This window comes from Achroia grisella, unplaced genomic scaffold, assembly GCF_030625045.1.
Source record: "Achroia grisella isolate CSIRO2021 unplaced genomic scaffold, CSIRO_AGI_Agris_v1 utg1589, whole genome shotgun sequence".
In the NCBI taxonomy this organism is placed as follows: Eukaryota; Metazoa; Arthropoda; class Insecta; order Lepidoptera; family Pyralidae; genus Achroia; species Achroia grisella.
Window position 1 is genome coordinate 221,759 of NW_026712660.1, and position 12,637 is coordinate 234,395.

The 12,637-nt window shown below is 33.7% G+C and overlaps 1 protein-coding gene across 1 annotated transcript in view; it reads right to left on the minus strand.

Moving 5' to 3' along the window:
- The window catches only part of LOC131841348 (ATP-binding cassette sub-family G member 1), a 58,113-nt gene that overhangs the window by 6,878 nt on the left and 38,598 nt on the right, over nucleotides 1–12,637 (minus strand). The window contains exons 3-4 of the mRNA XM_059189668.1: nucleotides 3,633–3,941; nucleotides 1,169–1,743 (exon numbers count right to left, since the gene is read on the minus strand). Coding sequence (XP_059045651.1) covers nucleotides 1,169–1,743; nucleotides 3,633–3,941 — 884 coding nt within the window. The remainder of the gene's footprint in view (nucleotides 1–1,168; nucleotides 1,744–3,632; nucleotides 3,942–12,637) is intronic.

Consider the following 12,637-nt stretch of genomic DNA (forward strand, 5'->3'; position numbering starts at 1 on the left):
ATACATATATATATATATGTATAGATACATTAATATGGGATATAGGATATATAGAACTCTACTATATATATTATTATTATACAATTATTTTTAGCATTAAAATTTCTCTGAAAATTCAGTCTGAGTATGACGACAGAATAAGAGATATTATATTATAAAATATTATACATTAGTTATACACTATAATTGTAACAAAAACAAATTGTAAGAACTGTTTTAATAGATTTCTGCAAATTAATAATAAAAAAATAACAAGTATTTAGTTGAATATACATTAGTACATTTGTTAAACAAATACTGTCAGACAAATAAAAAGAACTTCACTAATACGGATCTCATGACTAATTAGCGACATATAATTCGAGATGAAATTAATCATCGAACAAAGAAACAAAGTGTTTTACAATGTTCGTTAGTTGTGAGTTGCAAGTTTGTGACTCATATCAGTTTTCTTGGTCACTGGGGGGAAAATATGTAAGAGCCTATACAAACGCTGTATTTATAACTTTTTTTATATAATTGGAATAGCAAACAAACTAACGGTTCAACCTGTTCGTAAGCAGTTACGAACAGGATCTAACACATCACGTTATCAGATGAGCTGTATTACCATTGAAATATTCCAAGGACAAAGATGCCATGCGTCTTATCCTGTCATTACACTTTTGTTGACCTAGTGCTAGTTGGTAGTTTGGTGGCAAACAAGCATACGGTCCATCTGATGGTAAACGCAAAAGAAAATGTAAAGTAGAAATAAAATTATTTAAAAGAGCAATACGCAAGTCTCTTGCTCATTCTTCTAGTGATAAGACAGCTATCCGAATGAGCGGTAGATTGAAAAAAATGCGATGACTATTCAAAAGTGCTTCAATGTAAGTTTATTTGTATAAATTATTTTCTATTCTATTATATTCTACTGTCATATCTCGTCCTAAAACGCCAAGGTGCTTGGCGACTTTAACATAGTTTGCTTTGGTAACTTAAGGGTCGATAGTGTGCACGTGACACCCCTGATGTTTCCGGCATCCATAGGCTACAGTAACCATTTACCATCAGATACCGTATAGTTAAGCACTATCGTAGTACAAAAAAAAACTACGTACCGTGCTCTAATCTCAACACAACGTGATATAAAATATAGAAAACAAAAACAAAAGAAGCCACTCACCGTAATCCGCTGGATTATGGTAACTTGGACAATGAAGACCCATTGATGATAAAAACGGGACCAATCCACTGACTTGTCCCTGATATATACATTGCCCTTCTGTCAGGGTGTACAAAAAGTCAAACATCTCGAATAGCCTAGCGGACGGTTGATGGATGGTACATATTATTGTTCTACCGCCCCTCGCCAATGATTTCAACAGCGATATACATTGAAAACATGAAGAACTGTCCAATCCTGATGTAGGCTCGTCGAAAAACATTACTGGAGGGTTGTTAACTAACTCTAGAGCTATCGACAATCGTTTCTTCTGACCACCAGACAGGTTTATTGTTCTCGTATCACTCGCATCTGCGAGTCCTAACATATCCAAAATTTCGTCTATAACTATCTTTTTAGCAGTGATCGTTATGTCCTTTCCGAGCTTCAGATTGGCTGAAACATTCATGGCTTCCTTGACAGTTAGATGTGGTAGCAAACAGTCGTCTTGCATGATGTAGCAAGAGAGTTTTCTGAATCGTCTCAAGTTTCTTTCTTTCCCGTTTATTAGTATGGAACCGGTGACGTTTGATGTTCTGCGAACAGAGAAAGTAAAGAGGTTATAAAAATATATAAATTGTATTAGATATGTTTGAACGTAATTGAAAACATTCTGGTATTTTTGGCAAACATACAAACGCTCGAGATGCCAACGGCGATGTTTTCTTAGGAAGTATAAACGAGTTTGGATAAGAAAAAACTAGTTGCACGAACAAAAAAACTAATAAGATATTCACGAAACTCCACGTGTGCAATATCTCATTCTTTATTTACATAAGCGGTAGTTAGGTAAGTTAGACAATATAATACAGCAGCGCTTTGATGAAAGGATTCTAATTTTTAATAACATAAACATGAGTCCCACGGATGATAGTTTTACAGACATTTTCTATATCGTTAATTTTTTTTTTTGTAATATTAAGCATGGATCTTGTAGTATATGATTCATATTTCTTACTAATATTATAAATGCGAAAGTAGCTCTGTCTGTCTGTCTCGCTTTCACGCCAAAACAGGCAGAAAAGATTGCAATGAAATTTGATACACAGATACTGTAGACCCTGAGAAAGGACATTGGTTATGTTTAATGCGAAAAAAAGGTTGTAAAGGGGAGATAAAAGTTTGTATGGATATATTGTCAGTCTAAGTAAAGTTAGATTATTGAATATTTTTTCTTTATTTGGTGAAGATCACTATAACACGCGGACATATGAATTCTTTTATAATGGAATGGTGCACCCGCCTACGCTAACGGTATACGCTGGTGTGACACGCGTGGAAACGCTAAGATGAGTATGAGGTCAGATCTGTTAGAGCATCCTAGCAAATTTACTACGAATTTAACATTATAGTTTCCAGGAAAAAGTAAATGAAATATGGACTCTATTCCCCGCATTTAGCATCTCATCTGGACAGTTGTGCGTGTAGAGCCGAGACTACTAAAGAAGCCGACCAAGGTCCTCCCAGAAGCGCAGAAATCTGGTAATTTCACAGGCCGCCATACCACCGCCATGCCGTTTCCTCTAGAATCCGTGAAGGTTTCTAGATGGTATGGCATGGTGGTTAACCTGACATTAGCAAAGAAGTTGACATTACTAACAATTACCTTTCCCTAACATGAGTTAACTAAAAGTCAATATACTTATATTATTTATAATAGTTTCAAATCTATTTTATGTTTACACTTGAGAACCCTAAAAATTAGGATACGTAGCAGAAATGTGAAAGTAAAATCTAGACAGACTTACTTTCACAAAATAGTAACACACAATCATAGCACGGCTGAGTAAGTACATAGAGACATTCAGCCCGTGCGGTAATAAATTTGTTAAATAAATATTTTCTTGTAACTAAAGAGCTAAATCATAGTCTAATACGACCACAATTAATTTAAATTACAATTTTGAAAATTACAAAGGTTCTTCCATGCTTCCGTATGTTACATATGCGGTAAAGTGTGTAATGTTTTTTTATGGAAAATTAAAGAAAAATATTAACACACTGCACTCATCTATGTAAACTATAAGTGTGCAAAATTTCATACTTCTTTGTCAGCGCAGTTTTCGTAAAAAGGGGTGCACGTTTTGGCTTCACTTTTTTTTTCGGACTACTTTAATCCTATTGGCCGCAGCTGGCCTTTACAACTTCACCGGACGTTAGGGGCGAGTGCAGTCCAAACCAGTGGAAGGACTTATGAAGCGGCTGAAGGTCAACTCCTGCCTGACGGATACGACTTTAGTCTGAGGGCAGGGCAGGAGTCAGGGGTTCGGACCTCGGCTCAGGCAGTCGTAATTTCGATCCCCGTTTGAATTGATGGGGGATCGATCGGAGGGGTGGATGAGGATTCAAGTAATCGATCGATCGAAGATTCGAAGGCGATCGGAGTAATATAATGATATTAGAATATTTATAAATAAAAACTTACTTGTATCCAGCTAAGATGTTCATGAGGGTGCTCTTTCCCGCTCCAGATGGCCCCATAATGGCGGTCAGTTCGCTCGACCTGAAGGTCCCATTGATGCACTTCAGCAAAGCCTTATATCCTCTCTTTCTGCCTTCGCTGACAGAATACGAAAGTTCAGAGAACTCGATATCGACTGGTGGCCGCTTTGGTAAATGTGTGAGGGCGGCCATAGGTTTCTTCTGCTCGCCATATCCGTTGGGGATCTTTGGTACCAGACCAGTAAGTCCGGGAGCGCCAGCGCCGCCGTTGCACAAATTCATTTGTGAAGTTCTGAAAAAATAAACGACAATTTTATTAGTACTGGTCGCCCAGTGGTCAAAATTCTACCATAATAAAAAAAAACAAAAAAATCTTTGAACCAGTATATATATACTCTTTGTGTAATTGATACTACCATGTATTTGATCCACACATCCATATGCATGTGTGGGTCAAATACATGGTAATATCATATGCATAAGCATGTGTGGGTCAAATACATGGTAATGTGTGTAATCTTTTTTAATTGATTTAATATGCATAATGCATTGATTTTTATGCATAATTTAATAATAAAAAATTATAATAATTGATATAATTAAAAAAATATATTAGTATTCTCCTTCACTATATAAACTACTATACGATACTTCACTATATAAGTGTGCAAAATTTCATACTCCTGGTGCCCCGCTAGCGTAAAGCGTTAGCGCAGACAGATGCACCATTCCATTGTCATTAATAATATATAATACATACATATTATATGCTGAACCCGCAAACGTTGTTTTGTTACATAAATTAAAATCAGAGAGAAAGAAAAAATAGAGGTTAGAAGGGAGAAAACATTTTAGTGTTATATTTATTGTTTAAGGCTACATTTTTTATTGAAATTTAACGCGAGTGAAATCGCGGGCACTGCTAATATTATATATATATTGTAGAATATTGCTTATATAGAGATGCCTTTAAGATAAGTCATAGATACAATCGTCTAGAACTGTTTCATATGAATACAAACAATTAACATTAATCATCAGGTGTCATTAATATTATGAAGATTATCATGAGATAAGACGTCAATACAACAGATTATATACACTTGCTACTAGCGATTTTACAAGACACTTCAATTTCCTTTTATTAACGTGGAGTAAATATCTAGTGACTGATATTTATCGTTTTATCAATATTGTCAATTATGTAGATAAATTCCTGAACTGGGACTGTAATGGATCGGTGGACTATATTGGTGTGTACCAGTATATGATGATAACATGTAGGTTATAATATATATTATATTATATACTAGCAGACACGACCACGCGTTGCTGTGGCTAAGGTTCTTGAATAAAATAATATTGCGACTATTGACTATATATTAATTGAGATGTAAAGCTATCCTATCTTTCAAGTTGTATCAAATTGCACACAATGTGCAAATCAAATTTGTAATCGATTCAGTTTAGGGATCCATCGTGGACAAACAACGTGACACGTGTTTTTTATATATAAAGATATATATATAGTATATTTATTATAGTGGAAGATATAGTGTGAGTTTATTATCAAACTACATTTCACCCATCTTACCCAGATACGCCATTAATTTGCTCTAATAAATATAATATACGTTTTGTTATATATACAGAATAGAATATAACAGATCATTTATTTAAATAAATTTAAATTTAAGCACTTTTGAACAGTCTTTTTTTTAACTAGCGCTCATTCGGAACGCCGACTCATCCCAAGAAATGCTCTTTTAAATAACTGTTGTTTTAAGTAAAAATACATTAATAAAGAGGCCTATTCTATAGGTTGTATAGAAGGCCCGCACTGCGGTTTCACTCGCAATCTAATTAAAAAGAAATGGCGTCCGCCCACGATCTCCGCCCCATTGAATGGTATTTATCAAATCGGCCGCACGTGTTGTTTGTATTCAATTAACATTTCATATGATTTGTTTCATTTTTCTCCACTTCTAAAAAGTAGCGTGAAATGAAAATTGTCTAAAACTTTAATATGTAAAAAACTGTATATATTTCTTTCTAATGGAGTATCGTAGTTTCATAGATAAGAGTATTTGTATAAACAAACCTATCAGCTTTATTAGTATAGACGTAGAGTACATAATTTGAAACATTACAATGGTGTTTATACGTATAATAAGTAAAAATCACGGGATCTTACCACGTTTTAAATTTATTTACTGAGTTCCCGATATTTCGGCAGTGTTTCAACCGCCATGATCACGGGTAAACTGAACAACAGTATATAAAATGGTGTTACCTTCAATTGTGCTAAAATCCATTCGCTACTCCGAAATATGAGCAGTTTTAATTAAATTAGCAAATAATCAGTTAAAATTAGGTTGAATCTTGTTAGCGGTACAGTTATAGTCAAACCATTGTTGCAAATGATGGCCACTGATCACCAATTCTCGTTTAATTTGGTAAGTATACTAATAACGTTTCGCCAACTTAACTGCTAATATTAACCGTTATTTTCATCTAACTGTAATTTTAGCAGTTATATTAGAACTTATTACTCCCTACTTAATAATACTCCAGAACAATACGCACATCGATATTGAGTCCCGATCTAAACAGAAATTGTGTTATGGGTGTTAGATAATTGTTACAAAATCTTATATACTTATATATATACAAAATCATACTTATGAATATATTTTTGGAACCGAACCCGTAAAGATCGAAATTAAGGCGGCGTTTTAAATAAGGTAAAGGGTTACAATATAAATAATTCGACGTTCATAAGCGGCTAAAATGTCCCACATGCATAAATGATTTTTTAATTTGATAAAGTTATACAGAGTGTAGTTCTTTTATTAAACCCACAAACTAAGATGTAAGCGAAGATTACAAACTTAAATTTTGTAATGAAACGAAAGGTACAATATCCATCATAGAAAAAGCCAAAATGGCTGGAACTGTATTATAGTTATCCGATATTTAGAGTTACAACTCGTTGGAACGCAGCCAACTGACGTGTTGCGTTACGAAACTGCCCAGAATTCGATGCCTGTGTGGATATAATGTAGTTCTTGTTATGGAGTTCATTCATTCATTCATAATTTAAGAGCTACGCTCTTGTCGGTGGAGCTATTGCCACTTTCCGTGATCTTCCATCATGCTCTTTAATTCTTGATACGACACGACTCCCATTTTGTCCTCAATTTGTTTGATGTAGCTATTCCTTGGTCTTCCCCTCCCTCTCTTTCCTTCTATTTTCCCCTCAATAATAATTTTCATGAAATCATCGGGCCGTATCAAGTGTCCTAACATTTTTCCTCGTCTTGTTATGGTGTATACATAGTTTATTACTTTCCAATTATTATTCCAATTACTTTCCAGTTAGTGCTTCAAAGAAAAGTCTATTTTTACTACAGCGAAGCTAACTAGTTATTAATAAACTGAAGAAGTAATATTTTATGTACTGTTGTTTTAATGGATAAGCTATCAACAAGGTATATATGTACGTATAGGATTAATTCATCATCATCATTTCAGTCCGGAAGACGTCCACTGGTGAACAAAGGCCTCCCTCAAAGATCTCCACGACGATCGGTCTTGCGGTGCAAGAATTAATTATGATTTTGATAACAAACGTTATAGAGGTAGATTTATATCAGCGTCGTATGCGTAGGTACCTTTGTCTCACATATTTCAGCCGTCAGCAGTTTGTTTTCAAATTCAAAAAGGATTGATTCATGTAGGACATATTAGCCACTTATGAACGTCAACTTTTTTATATTATAATTTTATTTTTTTTTCCCTACCGTCCAGTTCAGTATATAGATCCAATTGAGAAGAACTGGCAAGAAACTCAATTGATTTTTATTTTTAAAGCTATGTTTTGATTGTACGGTGCAGATTAGGCAATGAAATTATACGAGAAATGAAATAAGAGGCATAATACCACTCATGCATTGCCATTCTAGGCTCTAGTCTAGAACTCTAGAATCGTATTGAATATTTGAATGAAAGCATTTTTCAATAATTTCCTGTCCAGCTCTGCTTGTGTATTTGATGAATTTATATACACGTACCTAATACCGATATTATGAATTTATTATACGTAATCTAAAGATTTTGAATCGGTTGTCACATGATAACGTGATAACCGTAGTGCTGTTCATGTATATAGGTTACCGCTTACCAGGTGTGTGGTCAGTCTGCTTGCCATACCAATTACAAAAATTACATATAGAAACTGTCTATAAAATCAGTTGCTACTATTGACATCCTGTAAAAACTTCGGCCTGTATGTCTATAGGTCACGGTCTTTATTTCAGTAACAATTTGCTAGCGATGTTGAAATTTGGCACAACTTTAGAAGCTATTTGCTCACATGCATCCGCAGTGAAAGTATTTTATAAATAATTTTCTTATTTATCGCGTATTGTCTGAAGGAAAAAAACGTAATAATAAAGAATTAGAAATTATATAATTATATACTAATCATAGTAAAAAATAAAGTCGCTGTCGCTGTCTGTCCGTCCCTGTGTATGCTTAAATCTTTAAAAAGACGCAACGGATTTTGAAGCGGTTTTTTTAACAGATAGAGTGATTCTAGAAGAAGGTTTATATACATAATACACCCGTGCGAAGCCGGGGCGAGTAACTAGTTATTAATAAACTGAAGAAGTAATATTTTATGTACTGTTGTTTTAATGGATAAGCTATCAATCTAATAAAAAGAGCAAGGTATATATGTATGTATAGGCTGTACTTTACTTTAAGGGTACAAAGAACCTGAAGCCATTCATATATATATATATATATATATATATATTAATCATTTTCTATTTTAGGTAGTACAAGTAGCAGTGTCAATGACAAGAGTAGTATTGTTGACAGTTCATTTCTAACTTTAAAGGCCTTGAAATAAAACTCAATGTAAGTAAACCTACAGCCATCTTTAAATAATATTAGGTCTTCATTATTCTGTATTCCGAATACTAAAGTCAATCTATACTTATAAATAAAATTGGAGTGTCTGTTTGCAATATCGAAATAACCGTTTTTACTACATACACATCAATATAAATACGGCACATACACCAAAATAACATTTTTTACAATTTTTATCTGTCTGTCTGTCTGTTTGTTCCGGCTAATCTCTAAAATGGCTGGATGGGACTGTTTTTGGCACGTAGCTGATGTAATAACTAGTAACTTAGGCTACTTTTATTTTAGAAAAATAAAGTTAAATTCCACGCGGACGAAGTCGCAGGAACAGCTATTTACAAATAAATAGATATAAATTTGGCTGACAACTAGATTCAGCTGATGATAGATTTTTTTTTTATAGAAATTATTAAACTCATAGACCGTTATATTACGCTTCTTAATTAGTATCAATCAACGCGAGGTTGAGTTGATTGACCAAATTGTAGCATATTCAACAATGTTAACTAGGTACTTAAACACTATAACAATAATTATTATATTGACAAAATACAGAAGCTGTTCAATTTTCTTATCGTAATTCCATGCTATTAATATTATAAACGCGGAAGTGAGTATGGATGGATGTTTGTTACTCTTACATGCAAAAACTACTCATTAGATTTTAATGAAACTTTGCAATAATATAGCTCATGCATCAGAATAACATATAGACTATAAATTTCATGAGGGTGAAACCGTGGGCACAGGTAGTATGGTATATAAAAATATAAATATCATAGTACTTCCAGTTGGTGTATATAGTAACAGCAAAATCGTATAACGAAATGATATATAGATACATATATCGACGATCTCAGTGGTCTAGCGGTTTAATACACCGCTTTACTTCCGGTGGTCGCGGGTTCGATTCTTCACATGGTGCAAACATTTGTATTCACGAGTATGATTGTTTATATCGGTCTGGGTGTTTTCTATGTATAACGTGTATGTATTTACGAACAAAAAAATATCTATATATTTGTATCAGTTATCTAGTACCCATAACACAAGCTTCAGCTAGTTTAACTTGGGTCTAGATGACGCTGTGTGAATTGGCTTGAAAAAAAAATCCATATGTATTAAAAATATAAATGTCACAATACTTCCATTTCGTATATATAGTAACAGCAAATGGATTATTTACCCAAAAATATCACAGTTGTTTCACGCGACACGCCATGTTAATTGGCTCAAGGGCATTCATTTCCATATAGTCGTATAACGAAATGAAATATATACAAGTACACACACGGTTTCTATGTACTTTTTATATGTAACTAGCAGTTCCCGCGATTTTGTCCGCGTAGAATTTAACTTTATTTTTCTAAAATAAAAGTAGCCTAAGTTACTCCTTATTGCATCAGCTACCTGCCAATAAAAATCCCGTCGAAATCAGTTCAGCCATTTCAGAAATTACCCGGAACAAACAGGCAGACAAAATTTTAAAAATTGTTATTTTGGTGTATGTACCGTATTTATATTCATATGCATGTAAGAAAAACAGTTATTTCAATATTACAAATATACACTCCAATTTTATATATATAAAGATATAAATATGTATGAATAAAATATATCATATGCCACAGAGTACGTAACCTATAATTTCAGAGAATGAGATGTGATTGGACATAACTGTGATATTTCTCATGTGTTGTCTAAAATGTTACGCCCACGTAAGCTACAATTTCAGGGATATCGTGATTGTTAATGTGAACTGATGACCCCATTGTTCGCAATGTACCAACTCAGCTTGACATCAACACCGTTCCCCATAGACCATTAGGAATTTCTAGTGAATTTGTCACAATGGGCTAACTGAGATCATGTTCATCTTATCATCCTCCACAGGGCATCGCCAGTATAAACTGTTAGCGCAAGTGCATGTACTAGTCCATTATCATTACATAGTATAAAACAAAGTCGCTGTCGCTATCTGTCCGTCCCTATGTATGCTTAAATCTTTAAAATTAGGCATCGATTTTGAAGCGGTTTATTTTAATAGATAGAGCGATTCAAGAGGAAGGTTTATATGTATAATACATGAACTCCCGTGTGAAACCAGGGTGCGTAGCTAGTAATCAGTAAAAAAAGACCTGTATCTTCACTGCTGTATCTCACTGTATATCTGATACAGTTTACAAAGAAAACTGCTGAAAATTGATATAAAACATACCGTCTACCTTTGAGTCGTAATAATGGATTAGCTAAGTTCTCGACAGTTCAGATGAAGTCTTAGTCTAAAAGACAGTAGTCCAAGGCGCTGTCTTAGGACTTAAGTCTTATTTTAGTATCTAGTCTTACCTACTTATACCATATGTAAAATCTAGAGATGTCAATGAACGCAGCTACTCGTATGGCACAAAATAGTAGACCATTATGCGACGTTTTTGCTGATTCTGATTAATACGGTCTCGGTGATCTAGCGATTTAGCACGTCGCTTTACATCTAATGGTCACTGGTTCGATTCCTCCCATGTTATAAACATTTGTATTCCTGACTGTAGTGAATGACATGAGTGTATGACTATTTGTATTAATGTGGGTATTTTCTATGTATATGTGTAGGTATTTATACAAAAAAATTGGGATTAGATGGCGTTGTGTGCTAGTTCTGACAGAATCATCAAGTCCCAAGTTAAGCAGGACCCAGTACAGTTCCTGGGTTATTATTTTTATACTGATTAATGGTTTACACTCATTGAAAATTCAAGGTTTAAGTAAAATGAGACTATTCGACAAATCCTCTGTATGCAGACATTTATAGTACAATAGTTTTTAAACAAAACTTTAAATTATTCAAAAGCATAACTGTAACACCGAGTGTTTATTATGTAATAAACAGTTTTCATTGTGAAAAACATGTTTCAGAATGAGAGTTCAGCCGTGAAAATGAAATTTATACAGTCGACGTTATAAAATATCTGATGTATGGAATATTATGTATCCGTGCTAATCTAATACAATAGGAGACTGTTTGACAGTGGCTCTGAAAACAATATCCGTTATGAATGCCAATATAACATTATAAGTTACTAGCTTTTGCCCGCGGCTTCGCTCGCGTTAATTTATCCCCTTAGGGGTGGAATTTATCAAAATACTTTCTTAGGGAATGCCTATATCATAGTAGCTTTATGCATGCAAAGTTTTAGCCCGATCGGTTTAAAATTGACAAAGTTTCATACAAACTTTCATCCCCTATTTTATCCCTTTGGGGGTAGAATTAATCAAAATCCTTTCTTAGCGAATGCCTACGTCATAACATCTACCTGCATGGCAAATTTCAGCCCGATCCGTCCAGTGGTTTAGGCTGTGCTTTAATAGATCACTTTGTCAGTCACCTTTGAGTTATATATATTTAGATAGAGTGATCATATTTTTTAGTTGTGGAGATTATTTATTTTTATTAATAAATCTTTAATGTAGAAATACACAAATATATGGCGGACTTAACACCATGAGGTATTTTCTCCCAGTCAACCATTGGGCAAATAGAGATAAAAGTAGGCAGTGCATTAAAAAAAATTTTTGGTATGCCATTTAAAATAAGAATGTAAAAAAACTATGATTATAAACTAGTCCGTTATAATATAATTATAGAGAATTATAACTCTCTCAAATCAAATCGAATTAAAATATGTTTATTTATGTAGGTCTATTACAGACTCTTATAAATGTCAAATCTACCATCAGTTCGGAGTGATTTCGATATGAGAAGAACTGATAAAAAACTCAGCTCGTATTCTTTTTAAATATTGTTCACAATAATATAGATTCATTTTTAAATTCAAATTTGGTAGAATAGAGTGACCAAGAATTTATAATGAATTAGTGCTATTTAGCAGTTGTATTCACATATTTTAACTTAAAAATATAAAGTTGCAACAATTATTTGAAAGAGCAACACGCAAATTTCTTTCTCATTATATGAATTTTAGCACATTTTTAATTTTTTACCTATTAAGAAAACAATCTTAACCATAATTTAAGGCCTCGATGGTCTAGCGGTTG